Source organism: Colletes gigas, unplaced genomic scaffold (genome assembly GCF_013123115.1).
Source record: "Colletes gigas isolate AHSC1104 unplaced genomic scaffold, ASM1312311v1 Colletes_gigas_Sc00016, whole genome shotgun sequence".
NCBI classification, from domain to species: Eukaryota; Metazoa; Arthropoda; class Insecta; order Hymenoptera; family Colletidae; genus Colletes; species Colletes gigas.
The window spans coordinates 3841841-3869091 of NW_025106645.1; the positions used below are offsets into that span (position 1 = coordinate 3841841).

Here is a 27251-nt window from a genome sequence, read left to right on the forward strand (position 1 = left end):
TTCTCTATTTTTTTTTCCTCTCGTTTCTTTTTTTTTTCGTTTTTTTTTTTACACCGTTTTTCCACCCGTCCATTTTTCAATCATCTCTCCCCGGTGGTACTTTCTCTGTCGCGCATCGATCAAAATTCAGCTGACCGGATTAATCGATTCTAGCATCGCGGCATCCGTCCCAATTACTTCGTTTCGGTCGACGGCCGTCGCCTGGTCCCAGGACGAAGGACGCCGCGTCGATTAACGACGCTCCGGCCGTGTCCCGCGGAGCGTCGCGTCGCCTCGACGAGGACGGATCGAGCTGTCAAAAGCCATTCTCCACGGCGGGTGCAGCGCGTTGGTTGTCGTCGCGAGGCTGAGCAGCGACGGTAACCGGTGTTCATACTTTTCACCAGGCTGAATCGTTCCAAACGGCACCCTCACGGCCACCACCGCCACCCCCTGTGGCAACCCTGTGCCCATGCACATCTCCTCTTACGGCTCCTCTACCGCCCCCGTGTCCCGACGACCTCCCTCTCGCTCCTTCCTTTTCTCTTTCGCTCTCTTCTCCTGTATTCCGGGATGCGAGCGTTCCGCCCCCACCAGCTCGCTCCCCACAATGCGATGGTGGTATTGATTTAAAAGTACATTCGTGTTTTCATAATGCCGTATCTGTACCGACGCTCAAGCGCACCCTCTTCTCTACCGCCCCCGCCGTCCCCCGAAACGCTCGGCAGGTTCTCCGATTCGCTTCCACCCTCTGCTCTCGGTGGTCGTTTCTCTCTCTCACTCGCTCCTCTCTCTCTCTCTCTCTCTCTCCGTCCCTGCCGTTCTCACCCTTAACCTGCTCTTCAGCCTCGCTCTCTTGTCACCCACGCGTAGGTATGACGCTACCGCCCTTCGCCGCCCCCTCTCTTTTTCCCTTCTATTTTCGTATCTCCGCCGGTCGGCTTCTTTCCGTCCTCGTCCTTCCAACGGCGTTAAATTCGCGTTAATCGCCGCGGCCCGATAATTCGATTCCACCGGTAAAAATAATTGGCCAAGAGCGCGGTGCCGCGCGTCGGTGGGCAGTCCCGGTTCGCTCCATTCGCGGATGGTGGGACGTCGCGTCGCGTCGCGTCGTGTCGCGTCGGCCGACGAACTCGCGACGAGCCGCTCGTTAGCCCCAGAATCATACTGCTTCCTTTTATTACGGTGTCCTTGTCCTTCCTTTTCCCTTTCTTCACCTATCTTAGGTCAACAATCACGCTCACGACTATCCGTGACATCTGGAAATCCGACGAAACGATACTCTTGCAAAAATTCGCCTCAAATCTTCAACCACTATCACTGTACAGCAGGGTGGACCTTATTTTGCAATTTTCGAATTTTTTTTGGGGCTCACATTTTGCATAGGCTATTTTTTCATTTAGTGACACAATTTCAGAGGGTGTCCCAAAGAGAATTCGAAAATTGAGAAATAAGGTCTACTCTATTGTACAGGCCCAAGAGTGTGTATAGGTGTCACCAGGTGTAATTCGGTAACTTCTTTATCTGTTGCATCGACAAATAATGTATAGAAATATGAGTGTAAGGATGACTGTTGCGTTACATTTAAGTGTCCTCTAGTCTGTAAAGAGATACAGTTAACACGTGGTAAGTAAGGTCGTCTATTATGTGTACGAAAGTCGTAATAAATTAAATGAAAACTTATCACATACAGGTTTGTGTTACTAATTCATGATTCCCTACTGTCTACGAATCTGAAAATCTGATGAAACAATACTGTTGCAAAATTTCGAAACAAATCTTTAACTACTATCACTGTATAGGTTCCTACTGTAAAGTGAGTGATGCCACCACATGTAATGCTTATCTGTTGCATCGACAAATCATGTATAGAAATATGAGTAACATTAGTACATTCAATAAACACGTGATAAGTGAGATCGTCTATTATGTGCACTAAATTCCTAATAAATTAAATGTAAAACTTATCACATACTAGTTTTGCAAAGCTAGCAGAATCCACGCCGAAAAACTTATTTTTCAATCGAATTTCTGCAAGATCCCTTTAAGGGGGGAGACTCATGTGAAATGGTAAAACGAGAAGTGATATTTGATCGCTATTATGAACTAAAATCCTCTTTAAAATGTGCAAAACTGTCGAAGATACGCTGCTCTCACACAAAAAAATGATTCTTACAATAAATTTCTAATTTAATTATGCAATGAACATAGTTTAGATAATTATTATTACAAAGTATGGTAGTTCATACTACACGTAGTACTATTATGAACAAAATGGAGTAACGGAGTAACATTTATAATTTCATCCAAAGTCGATAAAACGTAACGAAACAAAAAAATATTTCTATCTTGAGGCGTTAAAGAATATATGTAGAGAGTGGCGAAAAGTTTCATCAAACCTTTATGCTATAAAAAAATCGTCAAATATCGCTTCTCGTTTTACCATTTTACATGAGTCTCCCCCATTAAGAGATTGTTACATGTGTTTCATTTCGATAGAAATTCTCGGAAGTAGAACCTTGTTTACACCGTGAATGCATGCTTGTTTACCCCGTATCGTTTTCCACGCAAAAATATTGAGGCACGAGCATCGAATACCTTCTAAGAAAATTTCATACTGCGCGTAACAAACTTACTTTGTTCCATCAGATGTTCAAACGTTTCACCATCAGCGCTTAAACGCTTAATTACTCGCTTCTTCGAATTTTTCATTACATTCCGGAGGCAGCATACTCGTGCTCAATTAATTTTAATTCTACCTTTTATGTTACCGATTTAAACTAAAGGCAGCGAGTACGCTTTACCTTTTAATAAACCTCGCAAGAAAAGATCGAGCCGATTCAAATCGAGCGAACGTGGCAGCCAAAGTGTGCCAAACCACTTTATTCGATACGTTACCGTTATCTACATATTGTGTCTTAATTGGGGCGTTACGAGCTGCCCGATAGCCCTGTTGGACCTTTCTTCAAAGACATAGTCTTTTAGCAACCTTTTGTCTCGATCGACGACACTGAAGTCAAGATTAAAACCTCGTGGTCAGAAACTACGTGTATTTATTTGTACCAGAGAAATTAAAACGATAGAAAAGAAAATGTATAATACAATGGAAATAAGCGTTTGTTCATTCTCTTATAGAAAATTACGGTAAATTTTCAAAAATCCAGTCGTGTAAATTTGTAACAATTTTTATTAGAAATTACAAATCATTTTGAACCACTTCAGTTCTAGTGTCAACAATCTAATAAAATATTTAACCTATCGAACGAAAAGGGGCTTGGACCAAAACGATGAAACTTAGTCAGATAAAATATTAAATAAGAATACACGAGTATAGTTAAAAGTCTATAGGTGATTGTTTCACGAATATTTTCTTTTGGCCTGCTCGATAAAATAAAGTTACTCGTTTAAGATTATTATTTTCTGTCAAGCATCAAGATCGTTTGTTAATAAAGCTATTCCATCAAATTTCACGGTTTTAAATATTGCCTCGAATAGTTATAGAAAATCTTCTTTTGGCCTGCTCGATAAAGTAAAGTTACTCGTTTAAGATTATTATTTTCTGTCAAGCATCAAGATCGTTTGCTAATAAAGCTATTTTCCATCAAATTTCACGGTTTGAAATATTGCCTAGTCGTGATAGAAACCCCGTCACGAAGATGACCTAATATTTACGGCAAAAAGCGAGCGTGACTGTAATGTTTAAGAGTAACGTGAAGAATAATGCATACGTCTGAACAGCTGAACAGCGGCTGGGAGTGTGCGTGTTTGTACGTCCGAGGGTGAGTGTCCTTAAGAATGGTCAATGCGCTGCAAGAAGGGTGCAAGTTGTTCCAGAGGGTTTAAACGAAAGACTAGGAGAATAGGGAGCCGGTACGAGTGCATAGATTTGTAGAGAGCACGTAGTAATGGAGGTTTTCGTTGGCCCTAGCCTCTGTGCCTAACGAACAATGCGTGCCTGCATCCAGCTTCTCGAGGAGTCGTCTTAGCGAAAACGAAATCGCAAAGAGGCAAGGAATTTAGCGCGAGGGCCCTGAACGGGGTTACAATAAAACCGTCGAGAACTCGCGTCGAACAGGTATACACAGTGTTTCGAGGGTTTAACCGACGGTCTCTCTCGCTCTCTGGACGGAGCACCTGCCCGGTTTTTGCAATCGTCTTTAATAAACAGTAATTATGGTCGAGCAAACGTTCGTTCGGGTGACGTGCGTGCCTCTACGGGCCGTTCCCCTCCTCACGTTCACTCTTTGCTTCGCGTCTTTCACGGCGTAATAGGCTTTGCCTTGGAAAAATTATCGAATAAAAGCCCGCTGTTCATGCTTTGTCGCCCGACGATTTCACTATCCTCCGAATCTTCGTGGCATCTTTTTGCCTTTCAAACGCTCGTAAGAGTCCGCTGCAAGGAGACCACGGTCAACGATATTAAAAAATATATTTCCAGCAACGGGAATTAATCAAACACAAGCACTATTCACACCCATGATTCACAGGTTCGCTTGGTCCTTCCGACGCGAATCCTAAGTGTCCTTTCGAACGTTTCACACGAAGTCTCTGGGTACGTCTTTCGATTACCCTTCTTTAGACAACACTGACTCTTAGATCTCTTCAAAATCAAGACCCTTCGATGAGGCCCTACCAGGCATACCTCTTTGCGCTGCTTATAAACATTCCCAACGTAAATTATTCGATGGTCCTTAAGCAGGGCTATTTCTCTAAATATACAAAACTCGTAGCGCCTAACAGTTTTGTAACTTAATCCTAAACAGATGTTTCTTATAAATTCTGTCGACCATAAGTTACACGTTAGTCGTTGTCATCGTATACTTGTTTTTAATCGCAATTTTTTCGTTGCAAACATTTGCACCTATCGTTTTTTGTAATTTTATAATATTTCAACGCTTGTTTTCAAACTATGTATAAGCGTATAATCATCTTTCTACTTTATTTCATAAATGATTTCGATAGGATCCAAGTCGGGAATATACATGTGCTTGGTAGCATTGTCCAAGATAAAACTAACAATTACTTGGTAAATTCGATTTTGTTACGGTCTCTTCTATCGTCCAAAAAATTATGTTTTATAGGAGATCGATTAAATTTGTCCATTACTTTAAACGATACGAAATCGAGACAACAGCTACAATAGCGAATAAATATTTATAATTACGTTTTCCAATGGCGACGTCGTCATAAAATCGATACCTGACGTGTGTCGATTTTAGTTAAACTTGTACAAAACGGTTCCTGAATAGATTGAAGGACGAAAGAAAAGTACATTCCTACAATTATTGATGCAACTTGGAAACGTTTCTGCTAATTACAACCAGCAGCGAATGATTCTTTGTCTTTTAGTTACAGCCAGTTCTGGACATTTTCTTTTCGCTTCTTCGAATAAGAAATCTGACGATATGCAATGGAAAATATAAGGCGTAAGCGATAAAATGTTTTACCGGTTTCGAGCGATGATTTTTGCGATACGTGGACAAGAAGTGTCTCGAAAAAGGTGCTCTTTTTCTCATATTTTAGACAATAATACACTGTTCTTCGAAAAAGACACAGAAAATTGAGCCTATTAATGGAAGGTTTCGAAACCGGAGTTGATAAAATTGATCTCTCACGCACGTGAAACATCGACAACACTTGTCCATCCCACTTTCGAACGATAATAAAGAGCGTTAGCGTGGCTCGTGCGTTTCGTTTTGTGTTCCGATAATCGACGTTCTACTGCATTTAATTTCGTAAATTGTACTCCGGTTCGACGTACGGAAAACAGGGGGAAAAAAGAAGTCCTCCCTTTCAAAATCCCGCCCGGGTCGATCGCGGTAATAGTACAGAGCCAGTGTTTGGCGGCTCCACCCACGCGAGATCGTAAAGGGTTGCCCGGTAGTTGGGCATTGGCGAATCCGGAATAGCGGAAAAATGGTGGGGATATATATTAGCGGTTTTTACTATTGATTACCGAATTAAAAACGCGCATGTATAATTCAGCGATATTTCGCGTTTACTCGGGTTCGCCGTTGGCACCGCCAGTCTCGCGCCCTTATTTTCCACCACCCCCTCGAACTCTATACCGATCGAGCCATCCCTCGGACACCTCTTTCCAGATGGCGCGTCGCGTCGAGGTCGATTCAACCCCTAAAAAAGAAATCGATGGTTCTCACGGGCTCTGGGGGGTGTGTACCCTCTGTGATCAAGCTCGAAACGATACTAATCGAGCCGCCTTACCGACACGGTACATTATCCACCGTGGTTAATCGCAAACGAACTTTCCGTCGGAGTTGTCAAACCAAAGAGGAGTACACCTTTCAACCAATGTATCTTTTCGACCAATTTTTATGGGGGTTTTCCCACTTTATGGGGTTAACGAACAACATATCGAACATTGTTAGAATTTCAAAACTTTCTTCATCAAAATACGCGTTATTTGCCGTTTCAAACTTTAAAATCCTCCAATCCGGTCAGGAGTTATGGCGTTTTAAAGATACGCATGGAATTTCCTGGGAATCCAGACATTGGTATCATTGTATCTTCGGTAAAGAATTTTTTTCTCGAAACTGCGTAGGATTTCGTGGGTATGTCTATTCATCAAGAATGATTGTAATTGAGCTCTGCAAGCAAAAATAATTTTTTCAAAATGATTGGCAATTTTTTAATTTCGCCGAAAAGTATCAGCACCTAATGAAATTTTTTCTGGAAACTACGTAGGATTTTGGGGATATGTCTATTCACCAAAAATGATTGTAATTGACTCCTACAATCGAAAATAATTTTTTCAGAACGATTTGAAATGTTTTAATTTCGTCGACAAATTTCACATTTTCTCGAATTTTTTTCTCAAAAGTGGATAGGATTTCGAGGGTATGTCTATTCACCAAAAATGGTTGTAATTAACCCATGCAATCAAAAATAATTTTTTCAAAACGATTTGAAATTTTTTTTTCGCCGAAAAATTTAGATTTTTAGTAATTTTGTTTGACGATCCATAGAAAAGTTGTCTAATACTGTTTTGTAGGTACCTATGAGCTCTACTTCAGAAAAAAGTTTCATTAAAATATATTCACTATTGTAGGAGTTATGGCTGTCTGAAAACTGGACCATTTTTATTTAGTTTTTCTCACTTTACGGGGTCAAGGAACAAGTTTTTCAATATTGTTAGAATTTCTAGATATTCCTCATTAAAATACGCCTTATTTGCCGTTTGAAACATTAAAATCCTCCAATCCGTTCGGGAGTTATAACATTTTAAAGATATGAATTAAATTTCGAGGCACCATTTCTGGTCTCACATCATCTTTTCGGTAAAGAATTTTTTTCTCGAAAATGCGCAGTATTTCGGGGGTATGTCTATTCACCAAAAATGATTGTAATTGACCCCCGCAACCGAAAATAATTTTTTCAGAACGATTTGAAATTTTTTTTCCGTCGCAAAATTTCACATTTTCTCGAATTTTTTTCTCGAAAGTGGATAAAATTTCGGGGTTACGACTATTCACAAAAAATGATTCTAATTGACCCCTGCAACCGAAAATAATTTTTCCAGAACGATTTTAAATTTTTTTTTCGCCGAAAAGTTTCAGGACCTACCTGTAGGTTACGAAATAATTTCGATCTCCCCCTTTTTGGCGAAAAATTTAAAGCAAGAAGTTCCTTTTTGTAATCAATTGAATTTTCATCAGACATTTTATATGGATTTTGTACGTTCTATATGGCATTAATTTCTTCAACCCATTATAGTAACAATGTTATTATTGAAAAATTTATCAGTATCGATATTTACTCTAATTATGTATTTTTGTTATTGGTCGCGTCGCCGGTCACCGGTGACCCCCACGGCAGCCAACGTGTTAATTTTCACAGGGGTAGGGGACTCACGATCACTCACAGCTCGTGTCCAATGGTTTATTTTGCAAAATAAATTGACATATACAACGTGGTACCTTAGCGAAAATGAATGTCCACCACGCGTTCCTTCTAAAATGAGTCGCGCGTGTGCTTCGAGCGTACAACTATGCAGCGCGATGGGCAACGTTGCCTCGTTCGGCCTGTGTGATTCATCACGATTTTCCCCTAGGCGGGGCTGTGCTGGAGGAGATAAACGAAGAGTGGGAGAGGGGGGGTGTCATGCCGGAAGATAGCCGAAGGTGAGTGAACGTAATCGGTGCGAATCGAAAGCTCAATATTCATCCGAGCCCCAAGTTTAAACTGACTTGCTCTCTGTCCACCATTCGCTTAACAACTACGATTCGAATTTAATTGATCATATGGAACGGTTGTGTGCCGGGATCCCCGTCGGGGGATCCGCGTCTCGCTTAATCGTTAATCGAGTCTTTGACGAGTCTCTACGAGTAATTATCTCTAAAGTGTCCTTACGAGCTCGTGACGCGCGTTGCGATAGAATACCAGAGCGTGTTGCGTCAAAGAACCAGAGATAGAATCTCCACTTACAAACTGTAACGCGGCCTCTCGCGTCGAACTCGAATCGCCTGAACTCGGATCACGTTCATCCATTTTTAATAATAACGTTCTGCTTCTCGTTACGTTCAGACTATTGAAGATCGACGGGTAGGTCGGACTAAATGGTCGCGCGATCGACCGCTACGCGATCAGCTACTTGTGTGAGAGTTATTTTCTAGAAATACGCGAGACATTCAGGTGTTATATAAAATTTATGCTTGCCCACAGTTAGACCTCTAACACCATTGACAGCCACACGAGAATCGCTATACCTGGAAACTAGACTTACCCGTTAGCGGTGTAAAAGCGGGGAAGGGGGAAATGAATAATCGATTCTGCCCCGGGGTATCGAGATTACGGCTAACTTCTTACGTATGGGTGTGCTTAATTCCTAGACGCGCTATAGTCTATCATCTTACGCCGACGATCCGCCATTACATTTTCGATGAGTTACGCGAAACGTGGAACCGCGGTCCGGAAACGGTGACGAGTTTCGTTCGTTTCCGGAACGCGGCCGGAAGGATCTGGGATCCTCCCCAGACTTGGGCACATTTTATTTTCGAATAACGAACGAGAATTTTTAGATTCGCAAACGATAAATCTAGATCAATTTTAATGCACAAAATTATGATTCAAGAATGAGAAATTATACGTTTATACATTTAGTAAAATACTCAATAGTGGTTTTCATGCTCACAATATGGAAACATTCACAAATTAAAACAAGTTATATAGAGTAATTTATATTAAAGAAAAACTTTATAAATCGAGTGATTAAGATAATAGAAAATAAAGGATCTACTAATTATTAAATAGTTAATGTTATACAGGATAAGGCACGAACTAGTCCCCACGGTCATAGTGTAGCAGGTCGTTGAATTCGTCTATAATACTATGGAGTTAGAAATACCTAGTTCCATTTAAAAATATAACAGTGACCTCAATTTTGTATCGAAAATCAATTTGTTTTTAAATTCAAGCAACTGCAATTTCTTGTCGATTAAATACTGATTAACGTTCGATAAAAAGCATTTATTTGTCAGACCATCGAAAGGGGTTGAAAAATTGTGAGGAACTGATTCGTGTCTCACCTTGTATATTTTGATCACTTTATAGATGTGTTTTGGCATTGATGCAGTTATCGTTTTGACAATCGATATTATTTTTGCCAAATAAACAAGAACTCGATTTGTCGTAGAGTAAATCGAAAGGGGTGTGTTATCGAACCGATTAAGACCCTTCGTTGTTCGCAAAATCTAATATCGTGAACATTTCCAGCCCCTAATGTCACCATATTATCTGTACTGGGGGTATAGTTTACGAATGAAACGTAAACGGAAGTCGGAAGCTTTTATTCGTTATTTGAAAATAAAATTTGACAAACTCTGAATCGTCGCGAGAACGCGAACCTGGTCCACGTCCCGTGGATTCGCACGCAAATAGCACCGTATCAATAACAAACGTTCGCACTAATCAACGGAAGCGTATAAAATCTGGAATATTGGTAACGCAGCATCTGCTCGAAACGTACAAGTAATAAATAAGATCATCAAGAGTATAGTCGTTCGGCATACGTTCGTCGAGTTGCTCTCGAGAAACCTTAAGGAACTATTTTGGCACTAGAATCCACTTTGGTAGCGTTAATTTAAAGCCTCTGTGTGTACGTATGTGTGCGTGTGTGTGTGTGCGCGCGCGCGTGTACGTGTACGTGTGCGTGTTCGACTTAATCGAGTCGCGAGTCCCGCGTTTAACGTATGGTTTATGGATACTGTATACCTAGTTTACTGGTTCTGATTATCTCTGAAGTGAAATCTTAGATCGAGAAGTTTCAGGCGTACAGAACCTGCTAAAACGACCGTGGCCCTCGATGTTTCGAACTGATCCACGAAATGTTATCTGGACTCCGCGATCGTTCGAACGATCGACAGCCACGATCCGTGTCTTAAATTCTACCGGTCTGGACACTTAGTAGCGTTTTTCAATTACGATGCTTAATTATCTGCTATTTCGTACCTACGGTCTAGGACAATAGAAAATTCTTAGTAAATCTGATTCGTTTTGTAAAACTGTGTCGATCGAGCGGAACCTGTCGCCACGATTACAAAATTCGGCATACGTGTCCGCGCTAAAGACGTACGCGCTAAAAAGATTACGAATTCGCTCGAAGACGCTTTACGATCGGCGTGTTCGGAGAAATTTCTTCGAACGAACCGAATTTACCATATCGGGTGCACTGTTTCATCTCGTACGTGGAAAAACTACGCGAGGAAATCTCAGTTCTCCCTGCGAACGTTCCGTCGAGGAAAGAGCCTGCAGCCTTTGACGCAGAAGGTGACGGTGCAAACAGGACAGAGGGGGAAAAAAAATATAACACTCGTTCGTACGGAGCGTCACAAATTGCATGGTCAAACTCGAAAAGGGATGGGACCATCCTTCTTTTTTTTCGAACAGTGTCATTTATTTTTGCAACACTCTGTATTCGTCTCCCGTGTACGAAACGGGCTTCACCGGTTCAGTTTTCAGATGCAAATCGCGCAGGTCGCTGGCAACCAGGACGGCTTTGTTTTCAACGATATTCAGCGTTACAACGAATCGGCCACCATTGTGCGGACTCCCTTTCCCTGAAACCTCGCGTTCAAAATATCTGATCGACCGTAACGCTTCGACCCATACTATCGACTTTCCGTCGACTGGCTTGGACGATTATATTTAAAAATAACTAATTTGTAATCGAGTGTGTTGGTTTAATCAAAATTCTGGTTAAAATCGATAATATTTCCATTGTAAATGCGAGAAAGTTCATCGCTACTAGGGAAATCAGCTTTGGAACCAGTACGAGGCAATACTCGAGGCAAAATGTTTCTATTTAATTCGTGTCTTGTCTCGTTTTAATCAGGAAAATACCCAAATATATTAAACAGAATTTTGAAAATGAAAAATAAAAAGGTTTTGCCTTTTTCCACGTTGTTGATTGGAGACCTCAACCAGATTCTCGGTGCTTGTGTGCCTTTGATGTGTGATGACCCACAGTGTTCGAAAACGGCGATTTAGACGCGAAAAAGGATATTTCAAGTGCATAACGATTATTAACACTGATGACATCAATTTTGCTCAATAATTTTTATATTATTTTATGTTAAATGAAAATTAAATTATTTAATTAAAGAAAAAAACGAAATGTATTTATTACGAAAGTTTCACTGCTGCATAACATTTTGAATTCTATAATGTATGTAAATAATGAAGAAATAATAAGAATAAGATTCGCTAACTTTAAAGTTATATTATTAAAAAAGTAGTAAAAAGTAGCAGTCGTGATGGAATTTTTTAAAACGTACGATAACTGCATACTAAAATTGGTTCTTTTTGATTACCTGTATTTAAAATTATAATAAATTTTAATGAATTGTTTTTATTCTAAAATAAAATGTGTATCTTCCTGTGCAAGATTCATACAGTACAAAATGAAATCATTGCAATATCATTATTTCCTAGAAGGAGAGATATGAACTGCAAAAACTGATTTCCAAGAAGAATAGAAACGTCGAGTTCCGGAGTAAAAATTAACCGATTTAAACAATCTCAAGGATTTACAAACTTAATGACACCCAAAGTAGAATGATTGGAGACAGTCAACAATTTGACTTTTTGACGTCTAAATCGTCGTTTTCGAACACCCTTTCGATGATTGCATCCCTTCGATCTCGAAGAAAGCACATAGATCGTCAAGCACGACAGATGGTAAAGAAATAATCTTCGATCTGGCGTTTGGCTTTGTTCCTACTTCGATTGCTTTTCTGTTCCGGTTATCTAACCAGTCTCGATGTTTCCCTGCGGGTTTTTCTCGCGAAACGGTCCCTCTTGGCAAACAGACGCGGACTCGCGTGTCGTTTCGCGCGATATTCGAGCACTGGTTGCGGTCTAAGCTTGCACACAGAGCCACGAACGCGGAATCCGCGGCGCCGCGTCAAGTTCGTTAGCCGACAATTGTTCTCCGCGGTTCGTGTATCCTCGCTTTGGTAAATTTGCCGTGGCGTGAGAACGAACAGAGGAGGAACGGAGAGGGAGCGCGAGAGTTAAGGGCTGGGAACTGCGGAGAGTCATTAGGATATATTGTCAAATCCGACGCTTTGAAACACGCTTTCCACCGGATACGACCAACTTGCCCTTGGTCACCTTCTGCCTCCCGAATCGATCCGGCCCGCCATTCTCTCCCTCGATCGTTCCATTCTGGACAAACCCGAGCCATTTTCTTCTTCTTATCTTTCCTTTTCATCCCCCATTCTTCGAGCGAGGCTGCAACGCCGACGACGCACAGCGTGGCGAAATACATTTAGTTGCATTAAATACTCGAATAATACGACTCAACTATCCAAAGACGAGGATAGTTGAACCGATTTCAACTATTTATGAACGGAGACGTTGTCATTTTAATAGAAAAAAAATTACCCTAAATATCTTGAGAAATATTGAACTTACAAAAACATGTTTCGAAAAAAGTTGTGTCATTTTTTTACTGAGAATATGATTCCGAAATAAAAAATATGGGTTTATGGTGAGAAAAGTCAACATGACTTAAGTGGATTATTGGGGCTGCAACGGTCCTCCGAAAGTTTAAAATATATAATCCTCAAAGTTGAAACATTAAGTAAAAAAATTCAGTCGAGGTTGAGAGTCCAGTTAAGGGTTAAATCGTCTTCGACACCCTGTCTGCGATAATAACGTTAGTATTACTTTTTCGATCCCGCACAAAAAATCTGCAGAAACCAAATAGACTTCTTTTATATCAAAAGATCAATTCCAAATTCAAAGTCCGTGTTACGAAATGTCGCAGCGTATCAATTTTCGTAAAAATCAAATATTTCGTTAGCTTTTGCACGCCGTGCGACGTCGACGGATGAAAATGGCCGTTCCGCCCCCTCGTCGCGTAAGTTCCCCGAAATGGGTCGCGAGACGCGCGAAACGGCGTTGATGAGATATCTACAATGAGTTCGGGCTGCGCGTTTAAATAAAAACCGTTCCCCACCGGTTGCATTCATTTTGATTTCGCTCCGTGCGGGCAAATCCGAGGAACCGCGATTCCCCGATGAGTTTGTCGATAATCGGCACGCGCAAAGCGACCCTGTCCGGCCAGGGCCGGCGAGGCGACCCTCGATGCTCGATTCGATCGTTCGATGTCGTGCTATCACCTGAGACGGAACACGATGGGACGACTGGCCGTACCCATTAACTCTCTTTTTCCTCGATGGGACTCACTTCGTTCTGCAGAAGCTCGAACTTCGGGCTCAGTCCCGGAAGTATGCTCTTGGTGCTGGTCTTGATCTGACTGTAAATGTCCAACGACTTCTTCCGGTCCAGTTCCAGGCTCTCCTCGATCAGTCGCGGCGGGATGCTTCCGCTACGCTTGTGACTGGGCACGAACGCGCTACCTTCCGGTTTCTGATCCTTCGGTCTGTCGCCTTTGTGCTCCGGCGTAAGGGTCCCGTTGCCCAGCTTTCGCTGCTGTTCCTGGAACGTGTCTTCCTGTACGTCGTCCTTCAGCAACGCCCCGGTTATCACGGGCTTGTTGCTCGCCTCCGATTTCCCAAACTCGTTGCTCACCGCCTTCTGTTCCGTCGTCTCCAGCTTATTGGGGGTGGCGCCGTTCGCTTGGAGGTTGGGGTTCGACCGTACCGTCTCCGTCGAGATGCTCGCGTCCGTCGAGTCCTGCTGGTCCATCGATCCCCCGGATCCCTGCGACGCGTCCAGGTTGTTCTGCTTCTCCGCCATCGACGGCTGAAACAATTTACGGTAACATGAAACGAGAAAGAAAGATGAAAGAATCGAGTTTTACGTTTCGACGTTGTTCAACTTCTTCGAGGATACTGGCTCGCGCAGTCAGGGACAAAAGTAAGTGGATGAAAAAGGATATAGGATTTTATTGCATGTATATTGGAGTAAATATCGATACTGATAAATTTTTCAATGATACCATTGTTACTATAATGGTTTGAAGAAATTGATGTCAAATAGAACATATAAAAATAATTTTATCAATATTGCGATGAGTTTGATTGATCAGTATGTCACCACTTTTCTACTACGATTCTTTGCTTCTATTCTTCCTAGCTGCTTTGAATTTTTCTTGCAGCATACTTTGAAAAATTGCCTTACATTTCGAGAATTTTTCTGTATGTGAACGCTTAGTATTTAAGTTATTTTGAATATCACTAGAGTCAAATTTTCCAACGATGTCACATCGTCAGAAAATTGTTGGACGTCGCAGGTGAATGCCAATTTGTATTTATTAGGAACAAAATAATTTTGTCCTGAAGAAGTTATAGCTTTCGAGATCTCGTTTGGTCGCAGAGAGCGTAACGTATGTGTGTTTACTTACGCTTTCATCAGCGTCCTTCTCGATGCTGGACGTTTTCGAGACGTTCAAGAGCGTCTTCTCGGTGTCCGGCGACTTATCGAACTCCACCCATTTCGAGCCACCCTCGAGTTTCCGGGACAGCGTATCGGACTCGTAATTACCACCGTACATCGGATACCCCAGATGGCCCGCATCGTACTCTAGTTGATTTCCATAACGATAGCTGGGATTAACCGAGCCTTGGCTAGAGATCGAGAGATCCGACTGCGACAGTCCCGTGTTTGTGCTCCCGAATAGCCTCGTGTTCTCGAAACCTGCATACCGTCAAACACACAGTTTCAGCCAAACATTACCTGCGACCCGACGAAACAGAGCCTGCGATTTCTTCGACGCGTCCTTTGGTTAATTTCGTTCGAAAAGTACAGCCAAAAGCAAAAATGAAAAGACGATAATTTTCTAAAAAACGGTGTTTCAGAAGTAGCAGCTTCTGACCCAATGTTTCTAGGGTTAAAATTGTTTCTGTACCCGGCGATCGATCCTCTGGAATTTCTTCTCTGTGAACCAGGGCCTGTTGATCGGTGACGCCAGCAGTCATGTCGTCGGAGGATCCTTTGTTAGCCTCCGTGTCGTCGTTCTGGTAGCTGGGCTGCACCTCCACCACGAACGAGCATCCGTTGTCTTGGTACTTGCGAGTTTTAGTATCCTCCATCGTCACCTGAAACACGAAACGACCAGAGTTCGTTAACTTCTTTCCAAAAATATCGCACACGATGAAAGGGGTAGGTAAATTACAATGTGAATAAGTGAAACTTTTATCTCTATCTACCGCCTCTTACTAACCTCGATATTTATAAAAATCTTTCTGACTGCGTTCTAAACATTTTAAATAGTTATCTAAATTGCGATTTTAATCTATTCCATATATGTTGGTCTGATTAAAATAACACCATTCAATTCTCTTTGCGTCAATCAGCTTCACAGACTGAAATTGCCACTGCTGAGTTTTTTACTGAAACCTTTAATTTTCATAATGCATTACGGATAAATCCAGTAACAATAATTACGAATGGGTCATTTTGACCACTTCGGTAGTTCTAATGTTAATGTATCGCTCGTCACCCTCAAAAGAAATAACGAGTTTTACAAAGTGTAATTGTATTATATTTCTAAATTTAGTATTATTTTAATATTTTCTATTCTGCTTTAACTATATAAGTTTGTAAAAAAGGCAATGTCCGTTAAAATGTATTATTTCAATAATAATAATAATAATAAAACTCGACAGATATATATACAATATGACTATTTATTTGACAAGTAAACACCCTTTATGAAAAAATGAAAAAATAAAAAGGAGCACAATTACATATATATAGTAGGATACATTGTTCTATATCGTAAGTATGCAAAAAGGGACTACGAAGTTACTGCTTATAACTAAATAAACTAACTAAAGCCTTAAAACTATGCAAGGACGAATTGAAAAGGTTCAAGTGCTATTACCTAATTAAAATAATCAAACGACAATATGAGAAATGTTTGTATCTGCGAAGGGTTAAGATTCCTCGCGAGGTTGGGGAGGCCAAAGCAGTCCAACGCCCGGCGACAGCGAACAAACCGCCACGCTTCATCGAAACTGGGAAATTAATTTCCACCCTATGGATTTCCTGACCGATGTTTCTAGTTTACCCGTAACCAACCCCCACCGCGGGCGTGTATAAATGCGACCACGATGGAAGTTGCTCGACTCGACGGACCGCAGAATTAGTTCTCGCTATTGTCCCTTACCTTCCCCATTCTCCCGTTTCGAGGAACTGAAAACCAAACAAATTCTATTCTATTACCAAACAGTTAGATATTAGTACTTCTCTATTACCTATTACTTTCATTATTTGGCTTTTCATTCTCAAAATTAACTTCGTCTCTTCGGTCCAGTGAAAACTCGATAATTACTGTACTTTTCAGCTATTTTTCGTCTCAAACTTTATGATATATACAGGGTGAGGCATTTTAAACAGGTCACCTGAATAACTCGCTTGTTTTTGAAGATAGGAGAAAATGCATTAGACCAAACTTATTTGGTATCGGGGGGCTCATAATCTGGTATTACCAATTTTTTTGTAGGTGGAGGCGTCAAGGAGATATGAAGGTCAACTTTGTTTTTTTAAATGGAACAGTATATTTTATTACTTACATTCTGATAGAGTGTTTCAAGGCGAATACAATGACCTATTATTAAGGTCATTCAAGGTCACCCAAAGTCAACTGCAATAGAAAATAAATTGTGTCAAAGCACTCTTCGAACACTTGGATACTTTGATACTGCTATTACAAGTGTTCAAAATGGCGACCTTGAACATGGATACATAGTCTAAATCGTTGCAATACTGATGACACTGCCTGGCAAATTTCATTTGTATCTATTACAGAGCAAGCTCTTCTTATACGTTCTTGCATGTCAAGTTTGGTAGTTGGTTTTTCGCGGTACACTTCTGCCTTTAATTTTCCCCCACAAATAAAAATCGAGAGGTGTCAGGTCTGGGGATCGTGCCGGCCATTTGTTACTTCCTGATCGACCTACCCAAGAATCTCCAAATTTTCTATTTAGAAATTCTGTAACATTGCGTGCTGAATGAGCAGGGCATCCGTCTTGCTGGAACCACATGGATTGTCGTATGTCCAGTGAAGTGTCTTCTAACAATTCTGGCAAAACGTCTTCTAAGATTCTCAGGTACTTACTACTATTTAGCGTGCCATCAATAAAATATGGACCAATTATTTTATTATGAAGAAGACCGCACCAGACGTTTACAGACCAAGGTCTCTGTTTGTCGACTTCTCTCAACCATCGTGGATTATCTACCGACCAGTAGTGCATGTTGTGACGGTTAATTGCTCCATGGTTTGTAAATGTGGCCTCATCGGTAAATAACAATTTACTCAAGAACATTTCATCGTCTTGTAGTTTTTGTAAGCCCCATTCACAAAATTGTAAACGTTTTGTATAATCATTTTCAGTTAATTGTTGATGAAGTGATATGTGGAACGGATGAAATTTGTTAATGTGTAATATTCGTAAAATACTTCGTTGACTGATGCCACTTTCGCGTTCCAGTTGTCTTGTACTAACATGTGGATCTTGTATTACAGCTGCTACAATATTTATCGAGTTTCCATCATCAGTTGCTCGTTTGGCAAGATTACGTGTTTTGTTATCCACAGTTCCAGTTTCTTGGAACTTTTTTATAATGTTTGTAAAGACAGAAAGTGAAGGTCTATTATTACGATCGGGAAATCTTTCACTATACACACGTACCGCTTCCCTCATAATTCTATGACATTCACCATAAATAAGAACCATTTCTACTTTCTCTGCTATCGTGTAACGCATTTTAGAAAACTAAACACTTAGACTGAATAAATGTTACGAAGCTGTGCTCTAGTCGGTAGTAAAATTACCAATAATGTTTGAGGATACGGATAAGCGTACAATGTGATTGAATGTTTGTTTATCTTTTGTGACCCGTGTCACGCAATACACACACGTGATACACAAGTATTCGAAATGTACTCTGACACAATTTATTTTCTATTGCAGTTGACTTTGGGTGACCTTGAATGACCTTAATAATAGGTCATTGTATTCGCCTTGAAACACTCTATCAGAATGTAAGTAATAAAATATACTGTTCCATTTAAAAAAACAAAGTTGACCTTCATATCTCCTTGACGCCTCCACCTACAAAAAAATTGGTAATACCAGATTATGAGCCCCCCGATACCAAATAAGTTTGGTCTAATGCATTTTCTCCTATCTTCAAAAACAAGCGAGTTATTCAGGTGACCTGTTTAAAATGCCTCACCCTGTATATTTACATATATTCCTCGCGATGTTTGAAAAAAAGCTGACATATCTATATTAGGTTGGCTTTCATTATTTGGCTTCCCATTCCCAAAATTAACTTCGTCTCTCCGGCCCAGCGAAATTCTACTCGATAATTGCTCTACTTTCCAGCTATTTTTCGTCTCGACCTTTACGACATGTGTATATATATGTACAAGATTTGTATTAAATATTTGTGCCGCGCTGCAGTTTAGTCGAATATTAATTTATATGCAAAAGGGTTGAAGGTGTTTCGTTCATGAGAAAATGGGTAATCATGATTGTGAAGAACAGACGTGATTCTTATATAATATTAATTTGTGTAAAAAGATTGTGTGCTTGGTGTGTTTTAAATTCGTTTATATAATTCTATCGTTTGTACATTTGTTCCAAATACGAATTCTCTTTGTTACATGCGATGGAAATACCTGTCGTAAGATTATGTACGTAAAAGCATGGTTCAGTGGATGCATTTTTTTGACGGGGTTGTTCGAAAAAGAGAGTCGATTCGTCGTTGGGGCAAAGAGGATCGTTCGAGAACGTCTCCGTCCATCCTCGTCGGAAAGAGGAGGAAACGACGAGGGTAAAACGACGGTGGCTTCTATTTCTCGGTTCCTCGAAGAAACTGTATCCCCGAGGCGTCGTATAAACGCGGCCCGAGTATGGCAGTTTTTCACCAGCCGTCGCAAAGTGCCGACTCTGGTCGGAAATCGGAGGCGATCGCGTCGATTCTTCCACGGATCGAGAAACGAATGGTTCGCAGGAGACATTTCCCTGGGTCGCGCGACGCTCCAAGTGTCGGTGTGCCGAGATAAGCAGAAGAGAACGCACACGTAGGGGGTGGAAGTGTTCGAGGACGCGCGAAAAAGGAAAATGGGACAGCACCGCCATTCGTTCCACTTTAGAGATCTCGCTCGACGTCTCAGGTAGGAAACTCCCGGTGGCCGTTTTCGAAAAGTCGCTGAGAGACAGTCCATAATTCTGGAACTTTGTTCGCCATCATGATCGACCGCCGTCCATGCAACTATGCTATAGGCGAATATGATTCCGAAATAAAAAATATGGGTTTATGGTAAGAAAAAACAAGATGAAATAATCTTGAAAACGATCACGTGTTAAAACATTAGCAGTGCCATTTGACTCCCCAATCGAAACACTAAAGGGCACATATCAGTTTGTTTCTTTTAACTCTGAAGTGGATTATTAGTTTGCAAGTTTAAAATATATAATCCTCCATTAGTTCATTGTTTTTTAAATTCTTTAAAATTGATTTCCATTTACCAATTTGATAAGAATCAACATCAAGTAAAATAATTCAATCGAGATTGAGAGTCCACTTAAGCGTTAGTATTACTAACTGTCGATCCCTTGCAAAAATCTGCAAAAACTAAAATTATTAATTGTTTCTCAATATTTGCAAACTTTCTATCTCGTTGTTTGCCACGTTTAACGCAAAATATCCCAACCAATCTTTCTTTCTCCAGCCGAATCATTTATTTACGCGATCGACGCTGCAAACACGCCCGTACGCTCGCGATCGATAATTGCACGGATGCCATTTTAAACAATCAAGAGCCGACCCATCAATCACCATCGTTCCCCGATAACAAACTACTCACCCTGGCTATTAGTTTGCATCGCTCGGAATTGTTGTTTACGATGGTAGAACGTTCTGACAATTTAATACTTTCACGCGTGTTTATGTCGCGGGGAACGTTCCCGCGTGACGGCAAATAATTAAACGCATTGATATTCCGTGTCTACGACCGTTTAGGGTCGTCGGTGTTTGCAACGGCACAGAATTAGAAAGTGTTGCGTCGCGGGTACAGCGTCGAGGATATTGTACCTTATTACCATATTACACGTATAAATATGTTTGCCTATCGAGATCAGAGAGGGAACGCTTCGCTGAGAATTTAATCTTCCGCGTAATAAATTAATCGATGCATAATAGGGTGCGAGATTACCGATCACGCGTTACTGATCCCGGATGCTCTACTAAACGGATGACGCGTTCTCCGTACCCCGTTCTTGTTGCTATTTATACAGTTTGCTAGTTAATAACCTATTACAATCAACATTTCTCTAACTTCCGATCAACACGAAGAAACTCGGGAATCGTAAAATGGAATTTCTTTTTTTCTTTTTACCTTGACTTTACCATCGTGGTTATTCTTTATATCTGTCGTAAAATGGGCGCGTTCGATAACGAAAACGAGGAATAAAGTTGAGAAACGTTTGTTCAATATTAACTAGTTCACGTTTTTTATTTGTGCGTTGAAATTCCCGGAGGGGGCCGCGCACGCATCGTATCGCCGAAACGTCGATTGATTAATTAAACCATCGAACGAGAATCTGCTGTTTCCCATTAATCGTACTAGTTTATAAACTGGATTCAATTAGCGAAATTCGGCAATATTCCAGGCCAAGCGATCGAACGCGGTTGCTGAAAAGGTTTCGATGATCGCTATTGAAACTTTAAACGATAAAAATATGGTGGGTTTATTTGGGGGGAGACTCAAATAACGGATCAGAGGATATATTTTTACAAGGCTCTTACATCTCGAGAATGCTGAGAAAAAGCCAGCAGGAGCTAATAGTTGGTACCAGTGGCTAGACAAAACAAAACTGCTTGGTTCTATAATTATTCTTTTTAAATAAATATAATTCAACTGTTTCTAAAGAAACATAGATTGCTAATCTCAAATATGGTATATTCTGTTTCTTAAAATTTGAGCAAGAATATATATAAAATTGAAAATTTTTGGGTGATTCTATAGTTAGGACACGCAGTGTATTACATCTTGTGTACTAGAGGGGTTTTCTTCTCGTTAATAAATGAATGGTAATAACGTGAAATGCGCTGATTCCGCGTTAGTTTCGTCGAGAGCAAGGAAAACACTCGGAACAGCGACAGGTTAATTTCTCCGTTTTATCTGTTTCGACGGCAAAGCAAGCGTCGCGACGCCTACGGTAGAAAGCGCGGCGTTGGATGGCCTTCAACGAAGCGCACTTCATTCGAAAGAAGCACTCGTGGCCCCGATAGTGTGAATATTTCTCGAATTCTGAGGGTATTCCACGCGACCAAGGGTGAACACCGCGACTTGGCGTCGGGCCAGGTATTACGTCCAAGCATCCCGAGCATCCACCCCTTCAACTCCGTCCCGTTCCTTGTCTCATTTCCGTCTCTTCTCCTCTTGGGCGAGCGTAACGCACGGTTTTTGCATTCCGTTACGAGGAAAGTGGCCCGCGACACTTGTCCTGCCCGGGACCCGACTACGAGAAGGCATCTTCTCGATCTATTTACCTACCCTGCTTGGAATTTCCCGCCACCCTTCGTATTTCCTCAACGTTTCGCTGCGGCAGCCAATTCTCTCAAACTATCGCTGGTTCTCGATCTATGACGCAACGCGTTACAGAGAGTCTCAAACCATTACAACGCTCGTTTACTTATTAATTCTTTAACGATAAAAAAAAGTAACGAAAGTAACTTTGTAATTATTGCACGGTACAAGTATCGAATTATGAAGAAATAAAATTTGAAATAAATGTACATTCGTTAGGAAATAGTGAATAGAAATTAAATAGGCGATTTTCTAAATGCTTGCAAACGTTGCGTTTAAAAATCTTTTCCCAAAAATGTTGTAATAATAACTGGAATATTCACTGCTCCCAATTGTTGGAGTTAATGCATTTCTATGCTCCCATAGGGACGTTTAGATTCTCCCATTTCTTCCTGATGTCGATAGATCCACTCAATCGTCTCTGTCTGATCGCAAACTCTTATTCTACTTGGATTTCTTTATAAGGACTATTGCACCTTTCAGAAACTGTGTATTTAAACTTTCTCAACAGTTTGTCCTTATATTGTTTACCCATTTGGCGTTAAAATTACCTTATTTTGACTATCATGTTCTACTATTTTGTATACTAATGGGGCTTCTTATTTATCGAATGAATAAAAATAAATAAAATAAAATAATACGTATATTATTAGGTATTGAAAAAAGTTCATGGAGATTTATACATGGGGCTCATTATACACTTATTGAATAAATAAGTAAATAGTGATAGTCAGATAAGATACAGGAGTTGGACGAAATATAATAAATAATAATATATTTAGACGTACAGTTCAAAGGTCGAGCCTCGTGTTTCTTGACTGGCGTTCGTAACTTTGAGAAAAGGGGTTGGAAATCTCCCAGTTTCGACACCTATGCAGGTGTTTAACCTACTTTGGTTCCCAGTTATTTCCGAAGAATTATTTCAATGAAATTTTGTCGAGATCCGTTCGCGAGGAAGGAAGGTGTATTCGGAGCGGTAATTCGGCGGATTTCGAGAATCCCTGGCAAGATGAGTTTCCACGGATAAGCCTCGACCGGTAAGTAGGACGATAGGCGGAGGCGAAATTGCCTGGTAACCTTCGACCTTACAGGGCCGTACGAGCACCGATAATTGCGAACCTGTTATCCTTGTCAAAGGGGGAGCCAATGGATGACCCAGCTGCGCAAATCTCCGGGCATCGTGGATCGATTTCGCGTTGTCGAATGCCACGAACAAAGGGAGATATTAATCCGACGCAGCGGCTAATCTATTTCACCCGCGGACGCGCGGCAGAAAATACGAAAAGGAACCAGAAGGGTCCGCGCGAACCACGAACGCCAATCGTGACGACCCTTAAGAGAGGCCAGACCTAACAAGAACAGAGAAATCTCGATGGAAACGAAACCGTCGCGCCGTGCACAGCGAACCGATTAATTAGTCACCCGTCGACTTTTCTCGACCCGATTCTCGTCGATTCGACGACCTTTCAGCACCTGTTGCGCCTTTATTGTACTCGGCATGCCGATTATTCCGACGTCACGCCGACAAGAAATCAAACTTCCGCTCGATTCGACGCACCCCGTGATTCGAAAATTCCTGGCAACGAGGACGATCGACGGACGTTCGGTTCTCGCTCAGCGATTCAGAATTAAGGGGCCTTTCTACCTTGTGGGATTAAAAAAATCGATATTTTTTTTTTTGCATTTTCCTTTAGTATGATGTCTCGAAAATATATCTACCAAATATTAAATTGAAATTTGAAAAACTAACGAAGTTATAACCTGCTGAAATGTACCGCGCGCAGGTATAACAACTGGACGTGAAACTTTAAAGCTGTTTTTCTCGAAACTACATTTTTCGGCACTGCGTGCGTGATAACTAAAAAACTATTCAAGATATCAACATCAAATTTATACAGTATCTTCAGAACTGGTCTCCCTATAGCATGAACTAGGATAATTGCGATATATGCAATACTTTTTCTTTTATTAACAAAAAAGCAACCAAATATATGAAAATATTCAGTATTTTTTCGTAAAATAGCTGCCATTTTGCCATTTTTTGTTTTTTTGAAAAGATCCTAGTTCATGCTATAACCACACTCATCTATATTAAGAATATCGTTGGTTTTAGGATTTCGAATAACTTGTTCGCAAGATATCACGTACGCAGTCGGGTGCCGTTCGTAAAAACTGTTGTTTGATGATCAACAAAAACAGCGTAATCAATAGATATTATGCGTTGCAAAAATTCGTAAATATAGCTAAATATATAATAAATGTATCTACAAAATCCGGAATTAATCGCTCTTTAATAACCCGCAAAAAAAAATCACAAAGAAACACGTATTTTTCATGCCTACAAGGTAGAATGGCCCCTTAAGGGGACCAGGCAGTCAGAAAATCGATTTTTCATTAATTTTTTTGTTTCGAAAGTAATACCATTCAGAACTATTAAAAGTAGGACATATTAATAATTGTGGGAGTTATAATCATATAATAATATAAGCAGACCGATTAACTTCAAATTTGGAGAGAATATTTAGCAGACAAAATAAAATAAATAAATTTTTCCTGTGGATGTTTGCTCGTAAATGCTTCCTTCAAGAGATACTTACTACTATAATGAATGTAACTGTTAATAAATGTAAATTAACCGTGTATAACGCGTTAGAGATCGAACGTTGATGAGTCGAACTATTATATTTGGTAAAAACTTCCGTCGTAGCCCTCGTTAACGTCGTATGGTTCTCTTTCCAAATTTTTAGGAAATATCAAATGGTACCATTGTCGACCGTGGCTAGAGTTTGAAGCTTTATAAAACGTCAGTCTTCTCCAACCTAATTAATGGCTCTTTTTTTACCTTCACCGCGACGTGACTCCGCCTTCTATGCAGAATAATCGACATTTCAGTTATTACGCGAGTGACGAAACGCTCCGTACCCGTCTACCCCTTCTTCCAATTTCACGGATCGCTAATGAAACGGGCTTCCAATTATCGACAAATCTCATTTAATTGGTTCCGCGGAAGCACGCCTCTTGTACGTCAACAAAGTCGAGGCTCGAATCCTTGACGAACACTCGAGTCAATCGAGTCCTAGTTGACGCTTACTCTAACGACTCCTCGACGCGTGTTTTCTAGTATTGTTTCGTGTAGAATTTTAATTTGAAAATTCGTGAAAAAACTGCTGGTCTTGTTGGGTGGTAGAAGTAACAGGGAAAAGGGTCGTTTCACGCAAAATTTGACACTCTTTGCATGTTCAAACGTATTTCAAAACTTAATTGAAAACTTATTGAAAAAAGTGTTCGATTTCGAAAAGTAAGCAGGAAAATGATTGGTAATATACTCACTGCCCGTTCCTCGGATTCCACGATAAGCTGGTTGTTCTTGAGGGTGAGAGTGATGATGTTCCCATTGGCGTTCTTGCTAGTATGATTCCCTGGTGGAGTATACTCCATCGGGACCGCGTTGGCTACGTTCGCTTCTTCCATGACCTCGGTCTCGCAAATGTACCTGGGTCCATCGAGGCCGTTCACCAGCTGAAACCAGAAAGAAAGAAGAGAATCGATTGCTTCTTTCACTGGTGCCTCGACTTCATCTATGACTAATAATAACAAAACCGTCGTTTCTTGGACGATCAATGATAGATTGTAGATCTATGTTAAAAAACATTCGCTTTCTTCTATTAAATATATTTGTGTAATTTGGATTTTTTTATTAAGGGGGGAAACCACTGTGACGACTGAAAATAAAAGCAATTTTCAAGAATTTTTTGGGGGTAACTCTGAAACTTTTTTTAGTAAATGTTTAATATTTTCGAAAGTACATCTGTTGAACTGCTTCTTGCAAAAATTTTGTATAAAAATATTAATTATTATAGCATGTCCTATTTGCGTCGATACGCGTCCGCCTGTGGTCCAATTTTAATATCGAGGACCTTTGTTATTTGCAATAATCCTGAATAGCTATCGTCAAATTGGATTACAGTTAAATAAGATGCCAGTTGGAGCACTTTAGCTGTGCATCGGTACATTTTATTCGCACCACTCATCGCTCTAGACTAAATACTCTTGATTCACATAGCTATCTCGATCAAAACACTTCCCACTCGTACGAAACCTTCATCACAGTAGAAATAATAAAACAATTTCAAATGAATGTCCCGTAGTGAAGAGCAGTCAGTTTCAAGCGTTACGTATATTACATTTTCTACGCCTACTAAATCTTCTGTAACCTTGTCATTTTTGCGAATTTTACTTTAATATTTTGTAAGCATTGAAAAGAGCTAAAAAAAATTTCGATTTTTTTAGTCCGTCACAGTGGTTTTCTCCCTTAAAAGAATACACGTTTCGAGTCGCGAAGGGTTGAAGCACCCAGGGACCGATTTCCTGGCGACGAGATGTGCACCCAGTGGCCCCGAATATTTAGTCGGGACGCAACAGAGTGCGTTTCTGCTTTCGAACGAGTCGAGAACGATTCCCTCGCCGGTCCTCCGGCGCGAGAACTTTTCTCCGTCTCGTTGGCGAGAGGAAAAGTGGGTCAATGTCTGCGAGAGATCCAATCTATGCCCGAGGAAACGGTTGCTACCGTGCGCGATGGATGGTGCACGCGCGCGCGCCGCGATCTCGCGTATCACCGGGGCTCGAAATTCCCGGGGGAGATGCTGAATAACGGAAGAGGAGAGTTATCTGTCAAGGAAATTGACAGCGAAACGGAAGAGGCCGCGCCTCGTTCCAAAGTTCGTTTCCTCCGGGGCAATTCCCAATGCAGAAATTCATCCCTTTCTCGCGTAGCTGCGCGCAAATCAACCGGAAACGCGTGAAAGCCGTGAAACCCCCATCGAACGGTTCGCGTTTTATTCGTTCGACGCGCAGATGATGGCCGTCGCGGTCGACGAGTGACGCGGCAACTACGATACCCGATAAGAACGGAGATAAACGAAGAATGAAATGTCAGAAAACACGCGAGACGACTTTGTCGCGTTATCGGCGAATCGAAGGTAACGCCAAAGCAACGTTATCTTGCCTAATCTTTACGCAAAGGACAGTCGCGTTAGACTTTGTTACGTGCATTGTCAAGATTGCTAAATTTTAGCGAAATTTTAAAAAGTAAATTTACCGTAAATTGGACCATAAATCGTTTGAGGAAGAAAATTGTTCCCAATGTAGGTACTTCCCTTAATTGATTTGTTTAAAGTTGAACCGATGAAGACTTGAAACAAGTAAATACTATATAAACCATGCAACTTTTTTGTACAAA

General features: G+C 40.8%; 1 protein-coding gene across 1 annotated transcript in view; it reads right to left on the reverse strand.

Moving 5' to 3' along the window:
• Window positions 1-13656: 13656 nt before the first annotated feature.
• LOC122400105 overlaps window positions 13657-27251 on the reverse strand; it is a 64311-nt gene continuing 50716 nt past the window's right edge. Inside the window, exons 4-7 of the mRNA XM_043401346.1 lie at window positions 25343-25531; window positions 15311-15500; window positions 14807-15099; window positions 13657-14205 (exon numbers count right to left, since the gene is read on the reverse strand). Coding sequence (XP_043257281.1) covers window positions 13657-14205; window positions 14807-15099; window positions 15311-15500; window positions 25343-25531 — 1221 coding nt within the window. The remainder of the gene's footprint in view (window positions 14206-14806; window positions 15100-15310; window positions 15501-25342; window positions 25532-27251) is intronic.